Source organism: Mustela nigripes, chromosome 3, assembly GCF_022355385.1.
Source record: "Mustela nigripes isolate SB6536 chromosome 3, MUSNIG.SB6536, whole genome shotgun sequence".
Lineage (NCBI taxonomy): Eukaryota > Metazoa > Chordata > Mammalia > Carnivora > Mustelidae > Mustela > Mustela nigripes.
The window spans coordinates 54,045,615-54,059,264 of NC_081559.1; the positions used below are offsets into that span (position 1 = coordinate 54,045,615).

General features: G+C 36.3%; 1 protein-coding gene across 2 annotated transcripts in view; it reads right to left on the bottom strand.

Annotated features, from left to right (window-relative positions):
- Positions 1-6,875: 6,875 nt before the first annotated feature.
- CYTIP (cytohesin 1 interacting protein) overlaps positions 6,876-13,650 on the bottom strand; it is an 88,099-nt gene continuing 81,324 nt past the window's right edge. For both annotated transcript variants that reach the window (XM_059393998.1, XM_059393997.1), the window contains 2 exons: positions 12,923-12,989; positions 6,876-10,308 (listed from right to left, as the gene is read on the bottom strand). In XM_059393998.1, the coding sequence (XP_059249981.1) occupies positions 9,851-10,308; positions 12,923-12,989 (525 nt within the window). In that variant the 3' untranslated portion in view covers positions 6,876-9,850. The remainder of the gene's footprint in view (positions 10,309-12,922; positions 12,990-13,650) is intronic.

Consider the following 13,650-nt stretch of genomic DNA (forward strand, 5'->3'; position numbering starts at 1 on the left):
CTCCATGGTTCCACTATAATGTGTGAGTGTGGGTTTATTTTATTTACCCTGTTCATCAAAATGCAGTCTTTCTCAATCCCATAATTCATGGTTTGTTTGTTTTTAATGGATTCTGTTAAATTTTCATCCATCAGCTTTTCAAATACAGCATCGCTCTCATTTCTCTGTTTCATTCAATGTATATTAGATGTTTACATTCTCTCTTTCTGGGGAGCCTGGGTGGCTCAGTGGGTTAAAGCCTCTGCCTTTGGCTCAGGTCATGATCCCCAGGGTCCTGGGATCGAGCCCTGCATCGGGCTCTCTGCTCAGCAGGAAGCCTGCTTCCTCCTCTCTCTCTCTCTGCCTGCCTCTCTGCCTACTTGTGATCTCTGTCTGTCAAATAAATAAATAAAATATTTTTAAAAAATAATTCTCTCTTTCCTATCTGTAACCTGTTTTTAATCCTTTTGCTCTTTTTATCTTTCACTCTTTACATTAAGGTAATTACCTAGATCTTTTAGTTAACAGATTGTCCGTATTTATGTTGTATGTGCAGCTCCTTCCTCCCATCCAGAGGACTTAATTTCAATGACAACGTTTTTAGAATAAAAATGTGTTTACATTTATTTAAATCTTACCAGTTAATCTTGATATTTTAAAAATTCCACTATGGGTGGCGCCTGGGTGGCTCAGTGGGTTAAGCCGCTGCCTTCGGCTCAGGTCATGATCTCAGGGCCCTGGGATCAAGTCCCGCATCGGGCTCTCTGCTCAGCAGGGATCCTGCTTCCTCCTTCTTCCTTCTCTCTGCCTGCCTCTCTGCCTACTTGTGATCTCTCTCTGTCAAATAAATAAATAAAATCTTTAAAAAAAAAAAAATTCCACTATGGTTTCTACTCCCTCCTTTTATTCTCTTTAATTAAATTCCATGTACTTTTTTTTTTTTTAAAGATTTACTTATTTATTTTAGAGAAAGAATGAGCAGGTGTGTGTAGGTGAGCAGCACGGGGAGGGACAGAGATCTCCAGCAGACTCCCCACTCAGTGTCGAGCCTGAGGTTGGGCTCATTACCACAACCCTAAGATCAAAACCTGAGCTGCAACCAACAGTCAGAAGCTCAACCACCTAAACCACCCTGTGCCACCCCCCCCCCACATACTTATTTTTAATAAAATTTATTATTTGAACAATTTTGGATTTACACAAAAATTCTGGAGATACTGCAGAGTTCCCATATACCCTGTATCCAGTTTCCCCTATAACCATCATCTTACGTTATTAAGGTACATTGGCTACAGTTAATGAATCAATATGGATACATTCTTACTAAATGAAGTCCATACTCTATTCAGAATTTCCTTTTACTTATTGTCCTTTTCTTGTTCCAGGGCGCCACACATGATAGCCCATTACATTTAGTCATCATGCACAGTTTGACTTGTCTTGGCTATGACAGCTTCTTAGACTTTAGTTGTTCTCTAAGACCTTGATCATGTTGAGAAGTATCAGTTCGCGTTTTGAAAAATGTCTTTTTTTTTTTAAGATTTTATTTATTCATTTAACAGAGATCACAACAGGCAGAGAGGCAGGCAGGATTGGGGGGAGCAGGCTCTCCGCCAAGGAGAGAGCCTGACGCCAGACCCAATCCCAGGACCCCAAGACCATGACCAGAGCCGAAGGCAGAGGCCCAACCCACTGAGCCACCAAGGCACCCCTGAAAAATGTCTTTTAACTAGGATTTGTCTGATGTTTTTCTTATTAGACTCAGGCTATGGATTTGAGGTAGAAGACCACAAATATGTAGCCCTTCTCACTACATCATATCTCAAGCATACATAAACTGTCACTTTTGATATTGATCTTGATCACCTGACTCTGTTTGTCTCATATCTCTGCTGTAGAGTTACTTTTTTTCTTCCCTTTCTATGCAGTACTCTTTGGAAGGAAGTGACCATGTTTAAGGAGTGAGCTGTTATGCTCTATCTCCTTGAGAGTGGGTTATCTTACATAAGTTCCTTGAAATTCTTCTGCATGGAAGATTTGTCTCTCCACTCTATTTATTATTTATTTTATCATAAATACTATGTAATAAATAAATATAGTAAATATTCATCTATTTATATCAATATGGACCCATCCATGAATATTTACTTTATATCCTTGGCTACAGTAGAAGAGGCTGCTTTTTTAATTAGTTTGTTGCACAGACTTCCAAATTTTGCCATTGATTGGAGTCTTATTCAATTGATTTCTCTCCCTTTGATATATCTCTCTTATTGTGAGGTTTTGTTTTATATTTTAAATACTTTAAATATTAATATTTAAAATAAAAATACTTAAATACTTCCTTAAATTCTGGCACTGTAAAATAATCCGGGTTCTTATATATTTCCTGCCCCAGTCCTAGAATCAATCATTTACCCAAGGAATTGGTTTCTTTTATTGGAAACAGTGTTAGATATCAAGATGTACTATGTGCTAGTTAACTGAACACAATTTAAAAAAAAAAAAAAGAAGGAACCAAGATCTTGATAGTAAGTTTGCTCATTCCTTCTATGTTTTTTCTGCTGACAGCAAATTAGTATGTATATTAACCCTTGTGTATAACATATCTATAAATATTTTTCTATGTAACCATCTGTATCTATATTAAGCTAATATTGAGTCATATTGATGTCCCTATCTCTAATAACCCAATTCTGCATGGATCATCCTAGCCTCTTCCTTTACTTACCTGTAAACCACTGTTCCAACAGAAAATACCCTGGCTTCTATCATCAGTCAGTCATTTATCAGTTGTTCAATTCCAATATATATGCACAGCGGTATCGATGGTTAACAGCCACCTCCATGGGAAACAATATTCTCAACTGGATGAAAATGTTTATGTATGGTTTCTTTTGCCTTTAAGTTAGAGACTCAAATCATTTCCAAAGTCCTTCTATTATCTTAAGTAGGTTTTTTCATACATTAGTTGTACATTCAGAGTGTCTTGTCCCATTCTGCTTTCAATCCAGGCATAAACAGTAGTTTTCTAACAGTTCTGAAGGCTGCTTCCAGATCTAGTACAAGATTAAGGTTCCATGGTGTTTGGTTTCTGAGGAGATCTCTCTTCTGGCTTGCAGATGGCTGCTTTGTCCTCAAATGGCCATTCCTACCTGCCCCCTGCATGGTTCTCTCACAGTTCTCCAGAACTGTGAGAAAATAAGTTTCTCTTATTTAATCTGCTCAGTGTGTAGTATTTTATCGCAGTAGACTAAGTAGACTTAAGCAACTCTATAAAACTCACCAGGGTTTCATCTATTCAACTTTCTCCATCCTACCCTATCCTACCCCCAGACCCCAGGAAACCACTGATTTATTTACTATTAAGTATGACCTCTTCCAGAATGTCATGTAAATGGAATCATATAATAATAAACCTTTCCAAATAGTTTCTTTAACTTACCAACATGTATTTAAGATTTATCATGTCTTTTCCTGTCTTGATAGATCATTTTTTTTAGACCTGATCATATTCCATTATATGGACATACCACAGTTTATCCATTAACCTATTGGAGGATATGTCAGTTGCTTCCAATTTTGGGTGATTATGAATAAAGCTGCTACAAACATCTGTGTGTGGGTTTTTGTGTGAACATAAGTTTTCAATCAGTTGGGTTAATACCTAGGAGCACAATTGCTGAACCATATGGTAAAGCTATCTTCAGATCTTCAGCTTTGTAAAAAAAAAAAAAAAAAAAAAAAAGGAAGAAAAAAAGAAAAAATGCCAAACTCTCTTCCAAAGTAGCTATACTATTTTGCATTCCTACCAGCAATGCAAAAGCATTTCTGTTGCTCCACGTCCTTGCTAATGAATTGGCATTGTTAGTTTTTTGGATTTCAGTCATTCTAACAGCCATATAATGGTATCTCATTGTTGTTTTAATTTTCAAATCCCAAATGACAAATGATACTGTATTCTTTCAATGCATTTATTTGTCATCTATGTATTATCTTTGGAGATGTGTCTGTTCAGATGTTTGAACATGTTTTAATTACATTGCTTGTGTTCTTAGTTTTGAATTTTAAAAGTTCTTTTTATATTTTGCACACAAGTCCTTTTTCAAATATGTTTTTTGCAAACATTTTCTCTCAGTCTATGTCTTTTCTTTTGGTTTTCCTTACAGTATCTTTCCCAAAGCAGAAGTTTTTTGATTCTAATAAAGTACAATATATCAACATTTTCTTTCATAAATCATCCTTTTATTGTACCTAAAATTCATCACAAAACCCAATATTTAATAACCAAACTGATTTTGATTTTCCCTATGTTATCTTGTAGAAGTTTTTTACTTTTATGTTTTATATAGAGGTCTATAATTTATGAAATGTATGAAATGTGTAAGGTCTTGCATATGGATGTCCAATTATTCAAGAGCCATTTGTTGAAAACTATTCTTTCTCCATTTAACTGCCTTTACTCCTTTGTCTAAGGTCAGTGGTTATATATGTATGGGTCAATTTCTGGGCACTCTATTCTGTTCTGCTGATCTATATGCTGTTCTTTTGCCAATACCATGCTGTTTTAATTATTGCAGATTTATAGAAAGTCTAGAAGTTGAGTATTGTAATTCCTCCAACTTTCTCCTCCTCCTCTTTTTCTTACTCCTCCTCATTTTCCTTCTTCCTCACTTTGGCTATTCTGTCTTTTGCCTTTCCATATAAACTTTAGAACCAGTTTGTCAAGTCCTATGAAACAGTTTACTAGAATGTTGATTGGGATTCATTAAATCTATAGATTAAGTTAAGAAGAAGTCACATCTTAACACTATTAAGTGTTCTAATCCATGAACACAGAATATCTCTCTACTTATTTATATTTTCTTAGACAGAGTTTTTGAGTTTTTCACACACAAATACTATATGTATTTTGTCAGGTTTATATTTAAGTATTTCATTTAGGAGGTACTATTGGAAAGTTACTGTTTATTTTCAAACACCAGTTCTTTATTGCCTGTGTAGTAACTTGTATTCTGTGACCTTGCTATACTCACTTATTACTTCCAGGATTTTTTATTTGTTTATTATTCATCATTTTCCAGATAGACAATCGTGTCATCAGCAAACAAAAGTTTAGTTTCTTCCTTCTCACTTTGTATGCCTTTTGTTTCCTTTCCTTGAGTTAGTACACTGGCTAAAACTTTCAGCACCATGGGAAATAAAAGTGGTAAGAGGATATCCTGGGTTTGTACTCAATCTCAGGGGAAAAACAGCCAGTTTCTCACCATTATGATATTTACATATGTTCTTTATTGAATTGCATATGTTCTTTGCTTATGTTCTTTATTTGTCCTCTATTCCTAGGAAATATATGTCTATATTCTTTCAAACTTTATTTTCAAAGCTTTACTTTTTCTAGTTCTGATAATTCTGGTATTTGCATTACCTCCTGATTTTTGTTCATGGTTGATTATTTCCTTTTGTGCTTTGTAGTTTTGATTATGAGAATTTTGTTTTTCCATAGAATTCCTGTCCTGTGCTCATAAAGATGTACCCGTATAGAGGTGATAAATTTCATCATGCCAATCACTGATTCACTTAAATACACTCAAATTCCCTGAGAAGAATTTTAAGACAAGTAACTAGCTCACACTTTAATATTCTTTTAAAATTTCCTATCATTTCATGCACTTGAGGAACAAAGTCAGGAGATCAGAAACAGGCCTACCTGGGTTCAGTTTCCTACTCAGCATTTTGGCTAGTTATACAATCTTGGCCAGGTTCTTTAATTTCAGAGATCTTACTACTTTTCTATTAAAAATTATAACATTTTTATATTTGCTTTATATTTGCTCAAAGGAGTTTAGAAAAGACTAAATATATTAAGTTTGTAAGCTCCTTGAATTATGTTGTGAACAGATCCTAAGTTACCTCCTTGATCCCTACCTCTTCATGTTCACGTCTTGCATAATCCCTGCTCCTTGAGTGTGGTCAGATCCTATGACTTGTGTTTAACGAACATAACATGACATGGTTGGTAGGATGGTACTTATGTAAATATATTCTGCTATACGGCAAAGATGAGAAGATGTCACTCCTGTGGTTACATTGCATTATTTAAGACTATCTTGTCTGCAGTTTCTCTTTCCACTGCTAGCTTTTACTAAACAAGCTGCCATGAATCCGATGGCACAAAGAAATGATTCTGACAACCTGAGAGAGCTCCCTAGTGTATCATTCCCCAGTCAAGCCTCTAGGAGACCCTGAGCAGACTGAGCTAAAATTTGCCCAGACACATGATCCACAAAGAAACTTTGAGGTAATAAATGTGTTTTAAACCTCTAAGTATGTAGCAATTTGTTAAACATCAGAAAGTTAATACAAATGCAAACCCTCAATTAAGTAGGTCATGCCTTTTAAAAACCTCAAAGAGGTAAGTATGAAGACATTGTCCTAGATTTTTAAAAAATCTGCCTTGAAAACAATCATCTCATTTAAGGTAGGTAAGTAAAGAGATAGAGACTGAGAGATAGAGAGATGGGGCAAGGGACAGAAAGGGAGAGAAGAATGTTCTTTTTTTTTTTTTAATTTTTTATTTTTGATAAACATATATTTTTATCCCCAGGGGTACAGGTCTGTGAATCACCAGGTTTACACATTTCACAGCACTCACCAAATCATATACCCTCCCCAATGTCCAGAGAAGAATGTTCTGACACTGAAAAATAGTATTCTTTATTTCAGGAAGGTATTGACATTTTTCACTGCCCATATTTCTGTAAGGAAATGTATTAAAAGTACCAATAATTTTGTGATCTGAAGGGTTCAATACAGTTTTTATGTACTATTTACTATGCTTAGATTATACACATCTATAAATACTTATACTATATGATCAACACACACAAACTGTGCCCGTTTGATTTCTTTAGTTCAAAGTTGATTTTTAACACTGTTTACATGCAACTAAGATATAAAAGTACTATAAAATGGAAAGTGATAAATTAAAGATCATTTTAAAAAATAGAGTACCAACCTGTTTGACATGGGGGGTGATGTGATGTTCCTTTAGCCACAGGACAGAGTAATTCTCAATATGTTTGATTCGAATTTAGTTTATCAATGCCATACTACAAAAATGCATTTTCATGACCAATTGTCAATTAATGAAATCCACCAATACCACATATTTAACAATTTCAGGTAAGCAAAACCCAAACACTTCACTTTTCAATTCTTTTCCCAGTAAGTTACATCAAAGTGAGTCATTGTGCACCAGAAGATTAGAGAAATGAAATCTTCTAAAGTCCCGCCAAGGTCAGATACTCTGAAAAGCTATGCTGTGAGAAATTTACCCACATTTCCACTAAAAAATAGCTAGTTTTCTTATAACTTGTGAACACACAAAGCATTACATACCCTTCCTTCCTGTACTTTGGTTAAAAACTGCTTTTCTTTTTTTTCCAGAACATCTCAAACTCTTGACTCTAGTTCTTCTTAGTTCTAGTTCTAGTTCTTTGCTCTGTCCCTTCCCTGAACCTTTTCGGGTTTGGTATTTACTGTAAGGAGGAAGAATTACACTATATTTAACACTTAAAACCATGAGGAAAGCAAATAACCCATAATCTGCTTTCCCAGATGACTTGTGCAAGTTCTCAAAACACTGATGTGTTGTGCAAGTATTTAAAGTCATCTTTCCCCAAATAAACAAGATTCTTTCTTTCCCCTGGATTTGGCAAAACGGGATTAACAAGATATGCTGCATTCATGCAAGCAGATCTTTAACATGATAATTCTAGTCTACAGTGGGAAACAAGCAGTATCAGTCCAACCACAACTTGGACTTGCAAGACTTTGTTGCATTGTTAACCATGAAGTTATTAATGAGCCTTTATTTGAAAACTTGCTTGTGGAGGCCAAGAGAAAGAGTCATTCTAAAAGTCTGTTTGTTCTCTTATTTACCAAAGACAATCTTTATCCATGCAGTATCTACAATTGTATGCTCTAAGTATTCCATGAGGGGCAGGGGCTGGGAGGAAGTTCTGTGGAGATGACCACACAGAACCAGTAAAAGAGTAAACAGTATCTAGATAGACTGAGACTAGACCAGAGCCCAAAAGAACTGGCTTTCAATTTCAGTCCTGCCACTGGCCATGGGAACTTCTCTGAATTCCTCCTTCTTACCTGTATGGCTAACACCTGTCTAACAGAGTTGTTTCAGGGATCACATGGAAATCGTCTTTAACTTACTAGGTATTCAGTAAATTGTGGACAGCATTGTTATTTTTCCTGCAAAACAATGCACCCTGCTTTTCATATGAATGATTCCCTAGCTGAGCCCACTGGATAACTCAGAGTTCAAATAATTAATAGAAAGTAGGGTCTTTTTTTTTTTTAAGATTTTATTTATTTATTTAACAGAGAGATGGATCACAAGTAGGCAGAGAGGCAGGCAGAGAGAGGGGGGAAGCAGGCTTCCCACTGAGCAGAGAGCCCGATGTGGGGCTCGTTCCCAGGACCCTGAGTCAAAGGCAGAGGCTTACCCCACTGAGCCACCCAGGCGCCCCTAGAAAGTAGGTTCCAATTAGAAATCTTTTTATATTTTATTTAATATTCATTTCTTACCCTACAAGCTTCCTTACTTTCCCATTTCTTTCTTAAAATGACTCATTCTTTACTCTATTTATTTAAGTATGGCTACATTCAAAGTCACTTATCAAATGTCTCTATTTCTCCCAAACACGCACACATACACACACACGCACACACACACACACACAGCTTTAAATCAATAAGGACTATTTATTACATTGTTGGCATTATCTACTATAGAATATAGAGTAGTCATGAATATGGCCAGAATGTAGAGGAGTCACGAGCTGCTGTATCACCAGAACAGAGAAATCATGGACTTGAATGGGTCCTGAATAAAAATGTGATTGAAAGCCTGAAGTGATTCCAACATAACCAATGGACAAAAGCGTGCCAAGGCAATAAATGTTTGGAATATATAATATAAGGTGAGGAATAATGTGAAAAAATCTACAGGAGGAAAATCCATTTCCTGGCTCTAATTTTTCAAACTACAGACATTTATTAAAAAAAAAAAATACAAAGCTATATGCAGGATCTTGAGAATTCTAGACTCCCCATCAACGTTTAGGCAGAACAAAAATTAAATCGAGTAAGAATGACATTCTTACCCATTTTGTCTAGGCTGTCTATCTAAAAGCCCTTATCATAATCTGCTCAGCACCCATCTTAGACAAAACATTCCCATGGATCCCAAACCTTCATATTGAATCTTACACTTCCTGCTCTTTTTGTATCTTATACCTCCTGCTTTATTGTTGCTGTGGATGTGAAAAAAAGCTAATGATCCTCTGGTTTATGATCCTTCACAGATGTAAACAGAAACATTCAAAATGATCTATTGTTAAGCCTCCCTGGAGGCTACTGATCTTAAAGAAAGTTTTATGACCTACAATGAACGTATGGAAGGTAATCCAAATAATTATATTCCTTCACTCTTTTATTTACACTTGACTGAAAAGTTCTCAATTTTCCACATAATCTAGAAAATAAATATTTACCCTTGCCTTCTCAGGAAACATTAGAATGAGCAGGAATGTCCATTAATTTGTTATATTTTCCAATTTATTACTGAATTCCCTTACTTTCTGTTTATAACCTGAGATTTTCTGGTTAAAAAAAAAATTTAAGAAACAAAACTTATGGTACAAAAATTTAAATAAAGGTCACATCATCCTAGTATGGTGTTTCAGTTTTGCAATCCATCTGCAATTTTCCACCAGGCTGAGTGGATTTAGTCTAAACAAGTCTAAAGATATTTATGAAATAAGCTACTATGAAAGGTCAAGACAAGCCATCAAAAGCGACTCTCTTCCTCTTCCACTGCACGGTGAAGGCCAGGGATGAATTTTAAGAGTTGTTTCCGGACACTTCCCCTTCTGTTTTTCCGGGGCAGGGTCCCAAACATGTTTGAGAAGTTGCCCTCCCACAAGGGTGACATGGACCCACTGCTGGCAGAACTAAAACTTCGGTCCCTCCTGGAAACAGACCTCTTCAGGAAATTGTCCCCATCCTTGGGGACAAAGCACTCATCATCTGTGCTTGTCTGTCGACTGAAGCCTCCCTTGCTTGAATCCTCAGACACACACGTCTGGTAGCCGTCCTCGCTGTCCACTGTCATGGAGCTCAGACAGCTGCTCTCACTGGATAGTCGATTCCGATCCAGGAGGGTTGAGCCTGACCCCGGCAGCATTCCAAACAAAACCGACTCATCTATGTCCGTGTTTTCAAAACTTGGGCAGTTACCTGTGTCACCTAGAATGCAGAAAACAAAAGACTTCTGTGTAATGGATAGGAGAATCACTCCCTACCAGCAAATACACCAATATTTCTCTTGAAAGGGTGCAAGAAAGAGTAAAGGTGAAAAATATTTTTCACTGAGCTTCACCTCTATGAGTAAGTGACTCTTTATGAGGCCACTCAATGAACCTTAGAGTGGGGTTTCCCAAACCATTGTTCATGGATTAGCTTTCATGTGAAAGGGTTCCACAGTCACAGAATCAGTCATGCTGAATTAAATAAATGTAAATAGATTCTTCACATAAGAACAGTCATCTCCTCTGATAGTGTGCCAGTCTGACTTGTCAACCTCCAAAAGTATCATTTCTTAAATGGAAGTGATCCTGCAACCTTTCACTAAAGTCCTCACAGAAATGGCATTCTAAAGACTATACTGGGAAAAATATAAAAAATATAATATACTTAAGGGAATGCCATCTTATAAACTTCCTCCATTAAGTTCTTCTGATTTTCAGTTACTGAAATTTTTAAATAATTATATGATTATCATAACATCACTTGAAGTATATGGGAAACACAGTTATAAAACCTGCACCTGTATGCTGATTTATAGAGAACTCAAAGGTGTTTACAATAGAGAGGATATCTTCCAGTCTCAATATTCCATGTTTCTTCCTAGAATACTTTAATACTGAAATGCTCTGGAATGGTACAGTACCCAGAAAACAGCCCTGTCTTCAAATAAGTAACAATTTATCTATAGAAGTTGACTTTTATCTGCTTAGCTGAATTTTTTTTTTTTTTTTTTTTTTTGGTCCAATCAACCTTTCATAACCTGTATCTGGGCTCTCCAAACTCAAATTTTAATCGCACCACCAACATCCTGTCCCTACCCCCACTTGCTTGGGCACTATCTGAGCTGGCTGGTTTGCTACTTAAAGGAAGTGGATTATTTGTTATACCACCCTGAGAACAACATAGATAGAAGGTAACTCTACTTCAGGAAAAGTAATAGAACATTGCAAACTCAGAAATGGTTATACTTTGTGCTGATTATTTCTCTACTGTTGCTCTCCTTTGTCCTTGATTAGCAATACGAAAAGAGACTGATTTTTCACTTAATCTGCAAGGTTGAATACAGCCAGCTCTGCACTGACTGGCCAGAATGCTTTTCTTTTTTACTAATAAAACCTACCTTACTTCAATGGGTAATGAGTTGATGAATTGCTTTTGATCAGAAAGCAATTGAGAATCTCAAGCCCTGTATATTTATTCTAGAAAAAGTAAACTACAGAAATCCTTCAATTTCTCAAAAAAAAAAAATGTATACAACAATGGCTTTAATGAGGAGTCATTCCCCTTAATCTTGAACTAAAGACCTTCTCTATACAAGCTATTCCTATAGAACCCCAGGACTACCTATACATTTTAGGCCAAACCCCATCGCCACTCCAGAATGTTCGAGAAGTGGGGGCAAAGTTTTCCCAAACACCCTCAAGTCTACAAAAATCCAGGAGTAGCTGGATTTTATACCTCTATCCTGCTAGGAAGTTTCAGATCCCCCCAAAAATCTACTAAGAATTTTTTAGCATATTAATTTTAAAACATACCAAAGAGAAGTAACTTACATAGAAGTTTCATTTAAAAAACAAAATTTCTACACAAACCTCTAAGCCATACATTAGTGCCTAATTATGAATTAAATGTATCTTTTTTTCCTGTAAATAAATTATTACTTGAAACAAACATTCTAGGTTATAAATAAAGACTTTAGCTCAGTGGTATCTTGAGAAGGTAGAACCTACATTTCACACCCACATAGCTAGTGGTTTCAGTGAATTATTTGTACAAAAAAGTTCATTCCTCAGGTAACACCAGTCACATAGCAAATGTCAGATCAACAAAATTTTATTTTATTTTTTTAAGCAGGCTCCATTCCCAGTATGGAGCCTGATGCAGGGCTCCAGCTTACGACCCTGAGATCAAGACCAGAGCCGAGATCAGGAGTCCAACACTCAACCGACTGACTGACCCAGATGCTCCCAAATCAACAACATCTGAATTCAACCTTTCCCTTCAGAATTCACACAGTGGCAAGAGCCATGCCTTTACTGTGAGAATGATCATTGGTATTTCTGATGGGTTTACAGGCCAAGAAGAAGCATTTCTCTGCATTCACATAACTTGTATAATATGAACAAATGATAGGAGCTCTACCCAAGAAGCATGCTACCATTCCAGCCTCAATAATTTCTGAGAACTACACAAGCCACACGCATTCTCAGAAATTTAATTCATCTACAGCAGTAGTAGGAAAACCAGGCTATCATTCCTACCGCTCTTCTAAAATCCCAGGTACCTCTTGCACATATGTGCATATATACAAGTATGTACAAGTTTTTGTGTGCATATGTGTTATATGTATGGAGGAGGGGATGTGACTTGACCTACTCATCCTCCAAAAACATAGGTCACTCCAAAGGTCAGGCCAAAAAACACAGTCTAGATCCATTCTTGATCCATGCTAGACAATTTTTTCTTTAATCATGATAATCTTGCAATAACTTAGAGGCAGAAATACCAAAAAGATGAATGTTAGTGTGGTTTCTGAACAGGAAATTACATTTACCATGAAGCAGACGCTGTTCCTGTAACTGCAGAGATCTGAACTCCACCCATTTTTTCTTCAAGGTTTGCTGATAAAAAAGAAAAAAAAAAAAGTGTTAATAACTGGGAATTCCCATTGAAGATAACAATTTACTTCTAGATGATGAGATTTATCATAATTTTTTTTCCTCTCTTTCTAACACTAACAACTCCTCCCATTCATTGGAAGATTATTTTCTACATAAAAGGGAGATACTGGGAATACTGCTTTCTCAGGAAATAATCTAGTAGCATCAAGTTAAAATACTAACATTGTTTCAATAGAAACAACAGACAAGAGAAACCATGACATTTATTTATTTGTATATTTTTAAAAATATTAGAGAACCAGATTGTTTGGATTTGTGTCCATTTACTAACTGTTGAGGCAAGGATCTACTCTCCAGGCTTCCCTCCCTCCTCCATATATAAGATGAAAGCAATAACAGAACCAAAACCCTGGGACTGTCCTGAGAATTCGGAGAGTTAGTAGATGTAAATGTTCAGAACAGTGACTAGAGCTTAGTAAATTGTTCAGCAAATATTATCATACTGTAAGCCTGGGGCATTAAAGCTCTGTTTATTGCTACACACCTATGTATTTTTCACAGCAAAAAGGGGAAGCCAGGGGCGCCTGGGTGGCTCAGTGGGTTAAGCCGCTGCCTTCGGCTCAGGTCATGATCTCAGGGTCCTGGGATCGAGTCCCACATC